This window comes from Pan paniscus, chromosome 11, assembly GCF_029289425.2.
Source record: "Pan paniscus chromosome 11, NHGRI_mPanPan1-v2.0_pri, whole genome shotgun sequence".
In the NCBI taxonomy this organism is placed as follows: domain Eukaryota; kingdom Metazoa; phylum Chordata; class Mammalia; order Primates; family Hominidae; genus Pan; species Pan paniscus.
Window position 1 is genome coordinate 67,467,736 of NC_073260.2, and position 18,721 is coordinate 67,486,456.

At 39.9% G+C, this 18,721-nt stretch overlaps 1 protein-coding gene across 7 annotated transcripts in view; it reads left to right on the plus strand.

Annotated features, from left to right (window-relative positions):
* LOC129393076 (serine/arginine-rich splicing factor 11) overlaps positions 1-18,721 on the plus strand; it is a 60,296-nt gene that overhangs the window by 28,617 nt on the left and 12,958 nt on the right. For 4 of the 7 annotated variants that reach the window (XR_010109037.1, XM_063593969.1, XM_063593968.1 and 1 more), the window contains one exon: positions 18,481-18,597. The exons of the other annotated variants lie outside the window; for them this stretch is intronic. Coding sequence is in view for 3 of the 4 variants with exons in the window: in XM_063593969.1 (XP_063450039.1) it covers positions 18,481-18,553 (73 nt within the window). In the remaining variant the exon portion in view is untranslated. Of the gene's footprint in view, positions 1-18,480; positions 18,598-18,721 lie in introns of those variants that run through there. 7 annotated transcript variants of the gene reach the window in all.

Here is an 18,721-nt window from a genome sequence, read left to right on the forward strand (position 1 = left end):
TTTAGTGTAAACTGATATTCAAAAATTTCTTCATAGAACATTTGCTTCTTTGCTTGATCATTTTTCTAATTCTGTACATCTAAAATGCCCAGAATTTGAATTGCTGTTATAGTCTACTAACATAGAACTTTGGAGTAATAAGATGGGAATTTGTCTCTCTTTTGCCAAGACAAGCATTCGTAATCTAACACAGTAGTGTTGCCGCGAGTACGAGTATGTGATAGACTGTTGAGAATAAAGAAAGCAGGCACAGTTGGTCAGTCCTAAGATAAAGGAGATGTTTTTTCTTATATGTTTGTGCATTAAAGAAAAAAAAATCTTGAATCTGACCAATGATTTTTTTTTCCTTGTAAGAAAATTTAACAAATGTTTGGCAAGCTTCTGGAATCTAAATTTGAAATTATACATTTGTCATTTTCTTTAAATATTTCTTCACCTTAGCTTTGATTATGAGAAATCACTGTCCTCTGCTGTTCTTTTTTTTTTTTTCTTTTGAGGCGGAGTCTCACTCTGTGCCAGGCTGGAGTGCAGTGGTGCAATCTCGGCTCACTGCAACCTCCACTTCCTGAGTTCAAATGATTCTCCTGCCGCAGCCTCCCGAGTAGCTGGGACTACAGGTGCATGCCACCACACCCAGCTAATTTTTGTATTTCTGGTAGAGACAGGGTTTCACCACGTTGTCCATGGCCAGGATGGTCTTGATCTTGACCTTGTGATCCGCCCGCCTCGACCTCCCAAAGTGCTGGGATTGCAGGCGTGAGCCACCGCACCCGGCCTGTCCTCTGTGGTTTTCTGGGCTTATGTTAAAATTATAACTCAATCACCAGTCTTTATAAATTTGCTTTTTTATATTTAAACCAAACCTAATGCTAATTGTGATATGTTATTTATTCTCACCTGATTTGAATCATTGGATTCAATTAAATGAGTTTAATTATCATTAAATAATTCTAAGAGAAATAATGTCTATTCGGATGGTGGGAATTTTCTTTCTACATGCAGCCCCATTCTGAATGAATGAAATCAAATCACGTGAAGATCAGGGTCCTAGAGTAACTTAATATTTTGTACATTGGTTATTTGACTCCTCATTTTTATATTACATGTTATATCAAGGGAGGGGGTGTAAAAGAAATACAAAAATTGCAGAGGTATCTGGAATGTACCTATTTGTTAATTCTATTTGTCATTTCTTTTGTTTCATCTTTTGAGTAATAAGCTGCTTGGAAAAGTTTCTGTTCTTTAGCTGATTTTTTAGCTATAAAAATGTCTTTGAAAAGCTCATAAATTTCAGGATTGAAAAGATAATTGAAAGTTTTTAAAAAAACTTAATTCATTGAAGTAATAACCAAATAATTTTCTATCTTGATTCAACTGTGATTCAAATCTTACACCATTTGCCCACTTCTATGAATTTTATGTATAAAATTTTTTGAGTCAGAGTTTTTTTTCTTGATTAATTGGATGTATTTCACATAATTTCCAACTGCTCACGTTAGTTTTCTTCCTTTTAGAGTTGATCTCTCTAATGTACTAGATCTTCATGCCTTTGATAGTCTCTCTGGAATAAGCTATGTTTTGTATAATTTGGTTACTTTTATTGTTATGTACCTTTTTTCCCCATAGTTAACAGGAATGATTTGCACAATTGCATCCATGATTTACGCTTCCTGCCATTCCTTTGGCATACAAGACCATTCTTAATGAGGTATATTCTTGGAAGTTTTACTAATTGGTTGTTTGGAAATCATATTGCATTTTCCTGTAGAAATTATAGTGTAAATGATAGTTAACTTTAGAGGCTAATCGTTAACACTTCTACACCAAACACTATGTCTAATACTCTTTCTATGAGAAAATGCATGAAATACATAGACAATTTTAGCTTAGTGTTTTCACACAAATAACTCTCTTCACTTTATTTTTTTATTTTTTCTTGAGTTTTTTTAATTTATTTATTTATTATTATTATACTTTAAGTTTTAGGGTACATGTGCACAATGTGCAGGTTAGTTACATATGTATACATGTGCCATGCTGGTGCGCTGCACCCACTAACTCATCATCTAGCATTAGTTATATCTCCCGATACTATCCCTCCCCACTCCCCCCAACCCACAACAGTCCCCAGAGTGTGATGTTCCCCTTCCTGTGTCCATGTGATCTCATTGTTCAATTCCCACCTATGAGTGAGAATATGCGGTGTTTGGTTTTTTGTTCTTGCGATAGTTTACTGAGAATGATGATTTCCAATTTCATCCATGTCCCTATGAAGGACATGAACTCATCATTTTTTATGGCTGCATAGTATTCCATGGTGTATATGTGCCACATTTTCTTAATCCAGTCTATAATTGTTGGACATGTGGGTTGGTTCCAAGTCTCTGCTACTGTGAATAATGCCACAATAAACATATGTGTGCATGTGTCTTTATAGCAGCATGATTTATAGTCCTTTAGGGTATATACCCAGTAATGGGATGGCTGGGTCAAATGGTATTTCTAGTTCTAGATCCCTGAGGAATCGCCACACTGACTTCCACAATGGTTGAACTAGTTTACAGTCCCACCAACAGTGTAAAAGTGTTCCTATTTCTCCACATCCTCTCCAGCACCTGTTGTTTCCTGACTTTTTAATGATTGCCATTCTAACTGGTGTGAGATAGTATCTCATTGTGGTTTTGATTTGCATTTCTCTGATGGCCAGTGATGGTGAGCATTTTTTCATGTGTTTTTTGGCTGCATAAATGTCTTCTTTTGAGAAGTGTCTGTTCATGTCCTTCACCCACTTTTTGATGGGGTTGTTTGTTTTTTTCTTGTAAATTTGTTTGAGTTCATTGTAGATTCTGGATATTAGCCCTTTGTCAGATGAGTAGGTTGCGAAAATTTTCTCCCATTCTGTAGGTTGTCTGTTCACTCTGATGGTAGTTTCTTTTGCTGTGCAGAAGCTGTTTAGTTTAATTAGATCCCATCTGTCAATTTTGGCTTTTGTTGCCATTGCTTTTGGTGTTTTAGACATGAAGTCCTTGCCCATGCCTATGTCCTGAATGGTAATGCCTAGGTTTTCTTCTAGGGTTTTTATGGTTTTAGGTCTAACGTTTAAGTCTTTAATCCATCTTGAATTGATTTTTGTATAAGGTGTAAGGAAGGGATCCAGCTTTCTACATATGGCTAGCCAGTTTTCCCAGCACCATTTATTAAATAGGGAATCCTTTCCCCACTGCTTGTTTTTCTCAGGTTTGTCAAAGATCAGATAGTTGTAGATATGCAGTGTTATTTCTGAGGGCTCTGTTCTGTTCCATTGATCTATATCTCTGTTTTGGTATCAGTACCATGCTGTTTTGGTTACTGTAGCCTTGTAGTATAGTTTGAAGTCAGGTAGTGTGATGCCTCCAGCTTTGTTCTTTTGGCTTAGGATTCACTTGGCGATGCTGGCTCCTTTTTGGTTCCATATGAACTTTAAAGTAGTTTTTTCCAATTCTGTGAAGAAAGTCATTGGTAGCTTGATGGGGATGGCATTGAATCTGTAAATTACCTTGGGCAGTATGGCCATTTTCACGATATTGATTCTTCCTACCCATGAGCGTGGAATGTTCTTCCATTTGTTTGTATCCTCTTTTATTTCCTTGAGCAGTGGTTTGTAGTTCTCCTTGAAGAGGTCCTTCACATCCCTTGTAAGTTGGATTCCTAGGTATTTTATTCTCTTTGAAGCAGTTGTGAATGGGAGTTCATTCATGATTTGGCTCTCTGTTTGTCTGTTGTTGGTGTATAAGAATGCTTGTGATTTTTGTACATTGATTTTGTATCCTGAGACTTTGCTGAAGTTGCTTATCAGCTTAAGGAGATTGTGGGCTGAGACGATGGGGTTTTCTAGATATACAATCATGTTGTCTGCAAACAGGGACAATTTGACTTCCTCTTTTCCTAATTGAATACCCTTTATTTCCTTCTCCTGCCTAATTGCCCTGGCCAGAACTTCCAACACTATGTTGAATAGGAGTGGTGAGAGAGGGCATCCCTGTCTTGTGCCCATTTTCAAAGGGAATGCTTCCAGTTTTTGCCCATTCAGTATGATATTGGCTGTGGGTTTGTCATAGATAGCTCTTATTATTTTGAAATACGTCCCATCAATACCTAATTTATTGAGAGTTTTTAGCATGAAGTGTTGTTGAATTTTGTCAAAGGCCTTTTCTGCATCTATTGAGATAATCATGTGGTTTTTGTCTTTGATTCTGTTTATATGCTGGATTACATGCATTGATTTGCATATATTGAACCAGCCTTGCATCCCAGGGATGAAGCCCACTTGATCATGGTGGATAAGCTTCTTGATGTGCTGCTGGATTCGGTTTGCCAGTATTTTACTGAGGATTTTTGCATCAATGTTCATCAAGGATATTGGTCTAAAATTCTCTTTTTTGGTTGTGTCTCTGCCCAGCTTTGGTATCAGGATGATGCTGGCCTCATCAAATGAGTTAGGGAGGATTCCCTCTTTTTCTATTGATTGGAATAGTTTCAGAAGGAATGGTACCAGTTCCTCCTTGTACCTCTGGTAGAATTTGGCTGTGAATCTATCTGGTCCTGGACTCTTTTTGGTTTGTAAGCTATTGATTATTGCCACAATTTCAGATCCTGTTATTGGTCTATTCAGAGATTCAACTTCTTCCTGGTTTAGTCTTTGGAGGGTGTATGTGTCAAGGAATTTATCCATTTCTTCTAGATTTTCTAGTTTATTTGCGTAGAGGTGTTTTTAGTATTCTCTGATGGTAGTTTGTATTTCTGTGGGATCGGTGGTGATATCCTCTTCATCATTTTTTATTGTGTCTATTTGATTGTCCTCTCTTTTTTTCTTTATTAGTCTTGCTAGCGGTCTATCAATTTTGTTGATCCTTTCAAAAAACCAGCTCCTGGATTCATTGATTTTTTGAAGGGTTTTTTGTGTCTCTATTTCCTTCAGTTCTGCTCTGATTTTAGTTATTTCTTGCCTTCTGCTAGCTTTTGAGTGTGTTTGCTCTTGCTTTTCTAGTTCTTTTAATTGTGATGTTAGGGTGTCAATTTTGGATCTTTCCTGCTTTCTCTTGTGGGCATTTAGTGCTATAAATTTCCCTCTACACACTGCTTTGAATGCGTCCCAGAGATTCTGGTATGTTGTGTCTTTGTTCTCGTTGGTTTCAAAGAACATCTTTATTTCTGCCTTCATTTCGTTATGTACCCAGTAGTCATTCAGGAGCAGGTTGTTCGGTTTCCATGTAGTTGAGCGGTTGTGAGTGAGATTCTTAATCCTGAGTTCTAGTTTGATTGTACTATGGTCTGAGAGATAGTTTGTTATAATTTCTGTTCTTCTACATTTGCTGAGGAGAGCTTTACTTCCAAGTATGTGGTCAATTTTGGAATAGGTGTGGTGTGGTGCTGAAAAGAATGTATATTCTGTTGATTTGGGGTGGAGAGTTCTGTAGATGTCTATTAGGTCTGCTTGGTGCAGAGCTGAGTTCAATTCTTGGGTATCCTTGTTGACTTTCTGTCTCATTGATCTGTCTAATGTTGACAGTGGGGTGTTAAAGTCTCCCATTATTATTGTGTGGGAGTCTAAGTCTCTTTGTAGGTCACTCAGGACTTGCTTTATGAATCTGGGTGCTCCCGTATTGGGTGCATATATATTTAGGATAGTTAGCTCTTCTTGTTGAATCAATCCCTTTACCATTATGTAATGGCCTTCTTTGTCTCTTTTGATCTTTGTTGGTTGAAAGTCTGTTTTATCAGAGACTAGAATTGCAACCCCTGCCTTTTTTTGTTTTCCATTTGCTTGGTAGATTTTCCTCCATCCCTTTATCTTGAGCCTATGTGTGTCTCTGCACAAGAGATGGGTTTCCTGAATACAGCACACTGATGGGTCTTGACTCTTTATCCAATTTGCCAGTCTGTGTCTTTTAATTGGAGCATTTAGTCCATTTACATTTAATGTTAATATCGTTATGTGTGAATTTGATCCTGTCATTATGATGTTAGCTGGTTATTTTGATCGTTAGTTGATGCAGTTTCTTCCTAGTCTCGATGGTCTTTACATTTTGGCATGATTTTGCAGCGGCTGGTACCGGTTGTTCCTTTCCATGTTTAGCGCTTCCTTCAGGAGCTCTTTTAGGGCAGGCCTGGTGGTGACAGAATCTCTCAGCATTTGCTTGTCTGTAAAGTATTTTATTTCTCCTTCACTTATGAAGCTTAGTTTGGCTGGATATGAAATTCTGGGTCGAAAATTCTTTTCTTTAAGAATGTTGAATATTGGCCCCCACTCTCTTCTGGCTTGTAGACTTTCTGCCAAGAGATCTGCTGTTAGTCTGATGGGCTTCCCTTTGAGGGTAACCCGACCTTTCTCTCTGGCTGCCCTTAACATTTTTTCCTTCATTTCAACTTTGGTGAATCTGACAATTATGTGTCTTGGAGTTGCTCTTTTCGAGGAGTATCTTTGTGGCATTCTCTGTATTTCCTGAATCTGAATGTTGGCCTGCCTTGCTAGATTGGGGAAGTTCTCCTGGATGATATCCTGCAGAGTGTTTTCCAACTTGGTTCCATTCTCCCCGTCACTTTCAGGTACACCAATCAGACGTAGATTTGGTCTTTTCACATAGTCCCATATTTCTTGGAGGCTTTGTTTGTTTATTTTTATTCTTTTTTCTCTAAACTTCCCTTCTTGCTTCATTTCATTCATTTCATCTTCCATCGCTGATAGCCTTTCTTCCAGTTGATCGCATCAGCTCCTGAGGCTTCTGCATTCTTCATGTAGTTCTCGAGCCTTGGTTTTCAGCTCCATCAGCTCCTTTAAGCACTTCTCTGTATTGGTTATTCTAGTTATACATTCTTCTAAATTTTTTTCAAAGTTTTCAACTTCTTTGCCTTTGGTTTGAATGTCCTCCCGTAGCTCAGAGTAATTTGATCGCCTGAAGCCTTCTTCTCTCAGCTCGTCAAAGTCATTCTCCGTCCAGCTTTGTTCCGTTGCTGGTGAGGGGCTGCGTTTCTGTGGAGGAGGAGAGGCGCTGCGTTCCTTTGGAGGAGGAGAGGCGCTCTGCTTTTTAGAGTTTCCAGTTTTTCTGCTCTGTTTTTTCCCCATCTTTGTGGTTTTTATCTACTTTTGGTCTTTGATGATGGTGATGTACAGATGGGTTTTTGGTGTGGATGTCCTTTCTGTTTGTTAGTTTTCCTTCTAACAGATAGGACCTTCAGCTTCAGGTCTTTTGGAGTACCCGGCCGTGTGAGGTGTCAGCCTGCCTCTGCTAGGGGGTGCCTCCCAGTTAGGCTGCTCGGGCGTCAGCGGTCAGGGACCCACTTGAGGAGGCATTCTGCCCGTTCTCAGATCTCCAGCTGTGTGCTGGGAGAACCACTGCTCTCTTCAAAGCTGTCAGACAGGGACACTTAAGTCTGCAGAGGTTACTGCTGTCTTTTTGTGTGTCTGTGCCCTGCCCCCAGAGGTGGAGCCTACAGAGGCAGGCAGGCTTCCTTGAGCTGTGGTGGGCTCCACCCAGTTGGAGCTTCCTGGCTGCTTTGTTTACCTAAACAAGCCTGGGCAATGGCGGGCGCCCCTCCCCCAGCCTCGCTGCCACCTTGCAGTTTGATCTCAGACTGCTGTGCTAGCAATCAGTGAGACTCCGTGGGCGTGGGACCCTCCGAGCCAGGTGCGGGACACAATCTCCTGGTGCACCGTTTTTTAAGCCCATTGGAAAAGCGCAGTATTCGGGTGGGAGTGACCCAATCTTCCGGGTGCCGTCTGTCACCCCTTTCTTTGACTAGGAAAAGGAACTCCCTGACACCCCACGCTTCCCAAGTGAGGCAATGCCTCGCCCTGCTTCGGCTCGAGGATGGTGCACGCACCCACTGACCTGCGCCCACTGTCTGGCACTCCCTAGTGAGATGAACCCGGTACCTCAGATGGAAATGGAGAAATCGCCTGTCTTCTGCGTCTCTCACGCTGGGAGCTGTAGACCGGAGCTGTTCCTATTCAGCCATCTTGGCTCCTCTCTCCTCTCTTCACTTTAATAATGAATTAGTTTTCTGCCTTCTCCTGTGGGGAATCTTTTTTGGTAAGGGAGGGAAGAAAGATTAGTTATTCTTGTGCATCAGTATCTTTTTCTTTTTTTATTGTAGTAAGAACATCTAACATGAGATCTACCCTCTTAACAATTTTTTAAGTGTACAATACAGTATTGCTAACTATAGGCATGAGGATGTGCAGTAGATCTCTGGAACGTTTCACTCTTTATAACTGAAGCTTTATAACCCTTGAATAGAAGCTTCCCATTTCCCTGTCTTCATAGCCCCTGGCATCCCCCATTCTACACTCTTTCTGTGAGGTTGACTATTTTAATTACCTGACACAAGTGGAATCATGCATTATTTGTCTTTCTGTGACTGGTTTATTTCACGTAGCATAAAGTCATCAAGGTTCATCCATGTTTTTGCATATGGCAAGGTTTCCTTTTTAAGTCTGAATAATATTCCATTTTCTACATATACCACATTTACTTTATCCCTTTTTCTGTTAGTGGACATTTAACTTGTTCTCACAGCTTGGCTATTGCAAATAATGCTGCAATGAATATCTCATAAGTCTCGTATATGTCCATACAAGATCATGAAAATGGACATGTCTGTGGGTATTTTGAATTGGTGGGACAATTTTGCTTAAGGGTAGGCATAGTGGGTGGCTCTACATTTGAGAGTTCTAATTCCCATTCCTATATATATTTCTTTTCTTTTTATTTATTTATTTTTTTTGAGATGGGGTTCTCTGTCACTCAGGCTGGAGTGCAGTGGCACAAACATGGCTTACTGCAGCCTCAACCTCCTGGGCTCAAGTGATCCTCCCATCTCAGCCTCCCAAGAAGCTGGGACCACAGGCATGTGTCACGATGCCTGACTAATTTTTTTTTTAAATTTTCTGTAAGCATGGGGTCTTGCTATGTTGCCTAGGCTGGTCTCAAACTCCTGGGCTCAAGTGATCCCCATGCCTCAGCCTCCCAAAGTGCTGGGATTACATGTGTAGGCCACCACACCCAGCCTTATATATATATTTCTAATTTTGCCTTAGCCATGCCCTTAAAAACTAATTCTACTTTCAACTAGGTTTTTTTTTCCACCTTCAGTCTGTAGTATTGTTCACATTTTGAAAACAATACCTACAGTAACCTGTGAGGTAGGACATGATAGTGTTTTATTGGACCCCTTTTACTTTATGAATTGGAAAAATTAAATTTGCATGTAGTTTGTAAAAAAATAAAAATAAAGAAAGAAAGAAAAAAGAAATTGATTGAGATTATTTCAGCAGCCAGAAGTGTGGGACAGGCAGGGCAGTTATTCCTCCTTCTCAGTTTGGAAACTGAAGCTCAGAGAGTAAACTTGTCAGTGACACAGTTATTCAAGAAGTTGTCTTCAGTTGAGAGATATGTTTTTCACCTGTAGCTTCTGGTATTGGAGCAGTACCTTTTTAGACTAAACAAATTACGGTTAAAATTATAAAGGTATTTTTGGAGTACCTGGAAAAAATCAGCATTTTGCTTTTCTAGTTCCATTTAGTAGGAAGGCAGGAAAGTTTGGTATACCTGAATTACATGTGAGTTATTTCTATTTTTTGAAAATTCTTATAAATTGTGTAAGGTAAAAATGACTACTTCTTGTTTTATGGTAAATATAGTTATATCCTTTCAAGCCACTGCTGTACAAAGTTGTGAAATCTCCCTGAGTCTTCACTATATCACATCCCCGTATGTCTCCCTATAGTCACCTGCTGGCGTGATTCCATTTTGTTTGTTGAATTTGACTAAAGGTGTCTTGAGCTTAGGAGTCATATCAGCCTGCCCACAAAAGTGTCCCATTTCACTGGGCAAATCAACTAGAATGCTGTTGTATTTACTCTGTGGACTTAGGAAGGGATCCTCTCGGAATTAGCCCCATGGGGTTTCTGTCACCTCCCATTCTACTTTGGCTTAGACAAGGTATCTGAGTTCAGAACCTGACTCTGTTGATGCACTCAGCTTTACAGACAACAAGTGATATTATTTTTAGCCTGCAGACCTTTTAGTTAACATCCTGCTGCATTAAGGGTGTGAGAGAGAAGTGCTTTGGAAATCAGACTCTGTTACTGATAGCTTGTCCTAGACTGAAAAGGTGACAGGAGAAAGGATGCTTTGTGTTCAAGCAGAAGAAATCTACGATGCTGCAGTTGCTGCTGCAGCCTTCCCCTGTGTTTCTCACTTTGCCGCGGCCTGCTGTTTGGCAGGACGACTTGCTGCTGCACTTGACTGGCTGTGCTGTGGTTTCTGCGCCTGTGATGGCTCCTTCTGAATGCCCTCTGAGCCCTGGGGGTCTTATCAGCTGGCTGCGGTGGGGGTGGGAGATGAACAGCTCCTTTGTCAAGACCCCTTTCTCCTTCTCCTGGGAACCCCTGCCGGGTCACCAGCCTGAACCCCCTCTAGCACCCCGTGGCCTCTTGCTTGGAGTGTCAGAGTCAGAGAGAGTAAGGAGGTGTTGGGAGATGAAGTTCAGAGGGTAAAATGATACCGCAGGAGGAACCAGGCTTATGCGAGCTTTATAGTCGGCTGAAAAAGAGAATGTGGTAAAGATCAGGTGGCCCGTTTCAAAATGGCTGGAACTTTTACTTAATACTTTACAAGGTGCGCCCCTGCCCCAAAGTATAGGTGGAAATAAACCTCTGCTTTAAAATCTCAACAGAAAAATCAGATCAAAGAAATCTGGTGAAATACCTTTGATTAAATGTAACACAAAATTGATCTCAATTCCATAGCTGATTATTAATTTTTAATTAGCAGTGAGATACAGGCACCATGATGTGTAGATTTTGTTGTCTAAGAAAGAAGATGAATAGAAGATAATATGTTTTAACTTTTTTTTTCCACCAAGTTTTAAAGTTCTAAGATTGCTGGCAATTTTCAACGAATATATGGGGTCTCCATCACTGGCCATTTTATGGGCAAAACAGCAAAACACAAATAGGTTTATTGCTGAGCTCCCAGCCCTTATCTTTGCTTCTCCTCCTCTATTTCCACCAGTCAGGTGTCTAGAAAAGAAGGGCATCCTTCTTTGGGAGGAATTGGTTGTGGGGAGGATTTGGCCATGATCAGAGTAGGTACTGCTTCAGACCGAGCTGGGGTATTTTAAAACTGAGGCAGAAGAAGCCATACTTTAGGGGTCTGGGGGAAGAAAGTAGGACTAGGATAGCTCCACAATTCCTCTGCTGATCCTCTCAGAGACTTAGCTTTGCTTAGAAGCATTCCCTGGTAACCAGTATCTATTGCTGTCTTTACTTAGCATTTAAATGCCCCCAGTCTGGCAATGTCAGTTATCTCAGAGCCAAGACAGAATAATTTTGTGGTAGAAATCAAAGAATTTTCAGTGTAACATCTAGGGCAGGATTTGTGCCTCTTTTGCAGTGGATGGCCTTTTCCCCTCTTGACAGAATTCTGTTAGAGCCTCACATTGTTGAGATATCCCCCTCTTCTCCATTCTGCAGAGTGTTAATGCTGCTGGAAGACTGTCTGTTAAAATCAGATTCCCATCAGGCTTTGAATGCTCCCTACCAAATGGCGTAGCTGCCTTTGATCTGTAGTCTCACTTAAGGAAGCTTTTCAAGTGCATGGAAAATGTCTTGACCCCAGTGTTTGGACCTGTCACTGCTTGCACACCAAATCAAGGTATCATCAAGCTGAAAATGTACACCTAGAGGAATTCCTGCTATTTAATGGGCTCAGCCATTCCTGCTGTATTGATGGCAGTCTCAGCTCAGCTCTCCCTCTGGGGGCTCCGAAGACCCTAGAGTTATGTTCCTCCCAGCAGCAAACCTCTGAGGCTTGGTGTGGCTCAAAGACAGAGTCAGAGCTGCTTTGTCATCTGTGATTCTGTGGGTTGGAGGAGTAGTCAGAAGTAGGTCACATCTGAAGAAAAATTCTCTGCTTGTGATCTTGAGTACAACTGAAGGAAACTGACCCCTTTGAATTTATGAAGTAGGATGCAAGGTTCATATTATCTATGAGGACTGTAAAAATGGCTCCACTGACCTTGAGCTTATTCACTCACAATGCATGCCAGTTAGATATGGGTATTTATCATGCTGTATTTTAGGAATATTACATCAATTGTGGAAATATGGAGGCACATGGTAAACTGTCATGTACTATACAAATGATCATTGTGATGACATTTTCTTAAAATGGGTTATATGAAGTATAAAGAATTGAGAGGCTGACTATTGCCAGTAATTAGTTTAGTATAGCCTTGTTTCTTAATCTATGGCCAGATGTGGTACCTTAGAGCCTATAGATCTTACTGTGCACACCCATGACCTTCAGATGTTCATCGGGAGACACAACATAGAGCCTGGTCTTGGTGCTTGAGGAATCTGGGATGTCATACCTGAGTCTTTGATGCATTATTTGGATACCTTAATCTCTCCAAATTTCCTTGTTTATAAAATGAAGATGTAAATGCCTCCATTGCCTCATGTGGTGGTTATGAAAGCTAAAATAAAAATGCACAGATGGTTTTGAATGTGCTTTGGGACAGTGAAGTGTTATAAAGTGTAAGGTGTTATGATGATCATAGATGTAACTTGGGATGTATGCTTTGTCCATGGATGGTTTCTTATCTGAAAGGAAAAGCTGATGAAAGCTAGTTCAATGAATAATGTGTGATGAGTATATGTGTGCATATGCACACGTGGACATGCAGGTGCACATGTCCATGTCAGGGTACATAGTGTTACAAAGGGGAGACGAGGTGTGTGCTGATCATTTTCACATTTGCACTCTGCCCCGTTCACTGATCTTCCCCTAATCTGCCCTGTATCTCCAGGAGTTCCACTGCATAGGCCTCTGCCTAGGGCCTGCTTCTTCTCTCACCCCTGGTGGCTGGCTGGGTCCTGTTGGGTGGCTCCAGCCTCAGAGGCTACAGCAGTTACCTGATGTTGTTTATCTATAGATGGTCTCTCTTCTGTTTGGTGTCTGAGCTCTTCCATCTTATGGGCAATGGATTCTCCATATTAAATTCCTTGTGTTTGAAATACTTAGAGCTGGCCAGGCATGGTGGCTCACGCTGGTAATCTCAGCATTTGGGGAGGCTGAGGGAGGCAGATCACCTGAGGTCAGGAGTTCAAGACCAGCCTGGCCAACATGGAGAAACCTGTCTTTACTAAAAATACAAAAATTAGTCAGGCATGGTGGTGCGTGCCTGTAATCCCAGCTACTCAGGAGGCTGAGGCAGGAGAATCACTTGAACCCAGGAGGCGGAGGTTGCAGTGAGCGGAGATCATACCACTGTACTCCAGCCTGGGTGACAGAGTGAGACTCTGTCTCAAAAACAAAGCAAAACAAAACAAAACAGAAATACTTAGAGCTGATTCTGCTTTCCTGACTGGCCCCTGACTGAATCCAGATGCTTACTTTGTAGATGGATACTAGATTAAGACATGCATAGTACAATTTGTAGAGAAGAAAGATAATATAGAATCTAACTTTATACTGTTTATAAGAGATATGCCTAAAAAATGTGATTCAAAGTGGTTTAAAATTAAAAATTAGGCAAATATATAAAAAACAAAGAGAAAAAAGCAAAAATCAAGGTAATAAAATGTTAAAGCAATGAAGATCACTTTTATTTATTTTAAATAACTATCATAAATATTTATGTATTGAATGACAGCATCAGAATATATAAATAAATAATTTTTAAATGTAAAAAAAAAAATTTAGGAGCTATATAGTAAGAGACCTTACTGTAATTTTCCTAACTTTTGATAGACCAAGTAGCCAAGTAGGAGGAACAATCTCAACAATAAAATAATAATTTATTGATCTGAAAAAACATTTAGTAGCATTGATTGGCTCAAAACTATCTATATGGGGGGTTTGCCTGGGAACTCCATTTGCATAGCAAACACTCAGTTTTTATTCATGTTGAGTTATATTATTGGGAGGAGCTGAAGGAGATTACTGTTGGGGCTAATGTCCCCATCCCCTACCTCTTGGTAACAAAACTGACCCTCAAGAGTCACTCCTTGTGTGGTGGTTTTTTGTTTTGTTTTGTTTTGTTTTTTGTTTTTTTGAGAGGGGTTTCACTATGTTGCCCAGGATGGTCTCAAACTCCTAGGCTCAAGTGATCCTCCTGCCTCAGCCTCCCAAAATTCTGGAATTATAGGTGTGAGCCACCTAGCCGGGCCTGGTGTACTTTCTTCCTCATTCATCTAGAAAAGTAAGAAGGCATATTGTTGATGAGGTAATTAAAATAAATTAATTAGCACAGCAATAAGAAAATAAGTAATATGATAAAAGCAGTCTGCAAGGGCATAATTAAAAAAAATTTTTTCCCATAGGTTATTGGGAAACAGGTGGTGTTTGGTTACATGAGTGAGTTCTTTAGTGGTGATTTGTGAGATTTTGGTGCACCCATCACCTGAGCAGTACACAGTGCATGCTATTTGTAGTCTTTTGTCTCTCATCCCCTTCCCACCCTTTCCCCCTGTGTTCCCAAAGTCCATTGTGTCATTCTTATGCCTTTGCATCCTCATAGCTTAGCTCCCACTTAGGAGTGAGAATATACCATGTTGGGTTTCCCATTCCTGAATTACTTCACTTAGAGTAATAGTCAAGAGTCTCATCCAGGTCCCTGCAAATGCCATTAATTCATTCCTTTTTATGGCTGAGTAGTATTCCATTGTATATATATACCACAGTTTCTTTATCCACTCATTGATTGATGGGCATTTGGGTTGGTTCCATGTTTTTCCTATTGTAAATTGTGCTGCTATAAACATGCATGTGCAAGTATCTTTTTCGTATAATGACTTCTTTTCCTCTGAGTGGACACCCAGTAGTGGGATTGCTGGATCAAATGGTAGTTCTACTTTTAATTCTTTAAGGAATCTCCACACTGTTTTCCATAGTGGTTGTACTAGTTTACATTCCCACCAGCAGTATAGAAGTGTTCCCTGTTCACCGCATCCACACCAACATCTACTATATATTTTTTTATTTTTGGATTATGGCCATTCTGCAAGGGCAAAAATTTAAAAGAACACACAAGAACCTGAATTTGATAGAGTAAATGGTGGTGAGGCGCCTTTGAAGGGAGAGTGCTCTGAGGAGCAGGACTGAAGAGCTTGGTGTTGAGAATGGCATGCAGAGCTGACATTAGGTTCAATCAGGTTGTTTCTCTTCCCCTGGAATGGCAGCCTTTGGGAAATAACCCCAAGAGCACAAAATCTCTTTCTCTCTCTCTCTCTCTCTCTCTCTCTGTCTCTGTCTCTCTTTCTCTCTCTCTGCCTCCCTCTTTCTCTCTTTCTTTTGGGGCCTGAGGCCCTTGAAGACCCTTTGCAATTCCATAAATAGTCAGAGACATCCCTCAAATACTACACCATGTTCCTCTGCATGGAAAAAGTGTGGTCACGCATACACGTAACTCCATTCCCTCCCCTCCTTTCCTCCTTGCAATGGAAGGAGCAGGAAGTGGACAAGAAAACAGGACAGTATTAGAGAAACAGAATGTACCTAAATGGGGAAGACTGGGCTGAATTTGAGGAGGCTGAGTTTTACTTCCAAACCCACCCTGATTCACTACTGCTGTATCTCTTGACAAAATAAGTAGACATAGTCTGTGGCCAATTTTCTTCTAACTTCATCTCAGAACTCCTCTCTCCTCTCTATGCATATCTGCCCTCTGCAAGCCTCAGACCTCATGATGAACAAGGAAGGTAAAGCGTCTAGAAATGTTTCCTATGAAGAGCTGCTGAAAAAGCCTGAGATGTTGTTTAGTGTAGAAAAGACTCAACTTCGCATTTCCCACAAAGTGTTTCATGGAACACCCTTTGTCTTAGTCTGTTCCAGCTGCTATCACAAAATAATACAGACAGTGTGGCTTATGAACAACAGAAATTTATTTCTCACAGTACTGAAAGCTGAGAAGTCCAAAATCAAGGAGCTGGTGTGTTGGGTGTCTGGTGAGGGCCTGGCTTCCTGGTTTATACATGGTTTCTTCTTGCTGTGTCCTCACATGGTGGAAGGGGCAAGGCAGCTCTCAGGGGCTTCTTTTATAAGGGCTCTAATCTCATTCACAAGGGATCTGCCCTTGGGATCTAATCACCCCCAAAAGGTCCCACCTCCTAAAATCATATTATTGATAACTAGGTTTCAACATGTGAATTTTGGGTCAACCAAAGCTATAGCACTACTCACGAGAAATGTTAATGGGTGTTCTTAAACAAGGCAGAAGGATTCCGTGGACAAAATAAATTTGGAAAAGGATGAAATAAATATAAAGCAAGTTTCTTAACTTCTTCACTTTTCATAGCCTTTGACAGATTGTTGTGATTCTCCAGTAAGGACTACAGAATGTAGCATTTCCCAAACATATTTGAGCAATGAACTACCATCCCAGGTGTACCTATTAATGTCTCTTAGGGGACTAGTGGGAGGTTGCACTGTTTGATTTTAAAGAACGCTTGCAAAACCAGACACCATGACTTCAAGTTGCCCTTATTAGTTAGACCTGTCTTCTGAGGTCCAAAATTGACCTTCTTCTTCCTTTCTCTGAAATTCATATAATTATATGATTAAACAAATTTCTACTAAGACAAATTTGGTATAATCCTCTAGCCCTTCATTTGCTATTCATTGTTTTAAAAGTTTCTTATTTGAAATAAACAGTTAGATAATTATAATGGGAGATCATCTTTTTTGAGGGCTTTTCTGTATGCTCTTTCTAGTATAAGTCACCTCTTTCTCTTTTACTGTTCCTTGGCAAGCAAAAACACAAGTTTAGGAACAAGCCAGAGTTATCAAAAGTTCTACAGGAGTGAGGAAAAAAAGAGCAAGAGGAATGCAGGAGAGGCAACTCCCTTGATGACATGGCAGAAGCATCCAAGCTGCTGAATTGTTTTCAAAAGATGGCAGGCAGGGCCCACAGTGAAAGCATCCCATCTGGTTGTCCAATCCACCATGAAAGGGGTCGAGAGTGGTAAGGATTAGAGTAGAGGAGATTCCCAGGAGCTATTGCTGGTGATGGAGGGATGTGGAGACTTTCCATTGTTTATGTACATTGGAGAAGATTGACTTGAAATTTCACAAATATATATCTTATCTTATATTCCTTAATGTACATAATGGAGAAAAAAACCCAAGAGAGCACTCCAAGAGGAGTTGAGTTTGGATCAAATCCTATCCTAAGCATTATCGTATTTTGGAGTTGAGATACCTACATTTTAGAAATATTTTTAATCCAGAATAGGTCACATGCTAAATATTCTGGGTAAATGGTGTTTATTTGTTCATTGTTTTTTTTCTTGGCATGTGGAAGAGAAATCATCTTGAATCAATTGTGTTCATTGGCCAAACAGTATGATAATAATTTGTTAAATTTTACTGATTAATGATGCAGAGTCTTGACTTTCACTGTAAGTAAACTCAGGACACAAAAAGCACTAAGGGATGCTCAAAGTGGTTTTCTATAATTTAAATCGAAATAAATGTGTATTGAAAGTACACTAGATTTCACATTTCACATCCTTTTAGTTTTAGATTTAAAAAAAGAGAGATACTTTCTGACTTCTCAGCTAAGATTTTTATAGTGGTAGTTGTTGTTGATATTTGGTGTGTAAAACCTCTTTATGCTGCTTTAGCTATATATTTTTTAAACTGACTTTACTATCAAAAGCACTTGAAATTTAAAAATTATGTCCATGATTAAATACTTGCAGAAGTTGCCCAGCAACTATTTTCATTCCCCAGAGGCAGAGAGTATAATGGAAAGGAGGAATTTGGGGTGAGATGTCTTTCTTGTGTTTAAATTTTCTACTCTGAACTTGGACAAGTCACTTATCTTCCTAAATCCCAATTCCTCATGTATTTTAAAAAAAAAAAAAAAGAGGATGTCACAATCATACTGCCTATTTTCCAGGGTTATTGTGAGTATCCAGTGAGGAAAATATATAAAGGACTCTTATAACCTTCAGATTTCTTACACATACATATAATTGTTTTTAACACATTTCTGATCTTTGTTCATATGTATATATGGTTTCAATCACAGGACCCTATACACATTTGTGTTCCACTTTTCATATCTAATGTTATAGTTGTGCCATAATTTACTAGCCCTTTCCCTATTGATGGACATTTAAATGGTTTACAGTTGTTCCCTATTATAATAGTGCAGTAATAAACATCTTTGTACATTTAGGCTTTTGTCTTTCTCTCTTTATTTATTTTTTTTTTTTTGGCCAATTTCTCTGGGACTAGTTCCAGAAGGGAGGTTATGGAGTCAAAGTGAATGACCATTTTTTTAACTAACCTGTCTTTTGAGCTTTTCACTTCATCCAAATATCTTTCCCTTGGTAACTTTCCTAGAAAGTCACAGAGCACTCAATTGCCTTCTTGAAGTCAGCCAGAAAGATTCAGAATCTACATATGGTGGCCATATTTCCATTTTCAGGCTCTTTCAGAACCACTGGCCTGTGAGGCCTCCCCTAGACTGCAAGGCCCTTCAGGACAAGATTGTGCCTTAATCATCTTTGCATCCTAGCATGGCCTGGCTTGTCACAAGAACTCGGTGAGTGATTAATCAATGGAGCTAAACAGAGCAGATGCCTAATACATGATAGGCTCCTTATGGTCACCTGACTTGCCAAAACATTCATTCATCAGAGAGTTTTTAACAATGTCAGGCACTGGTG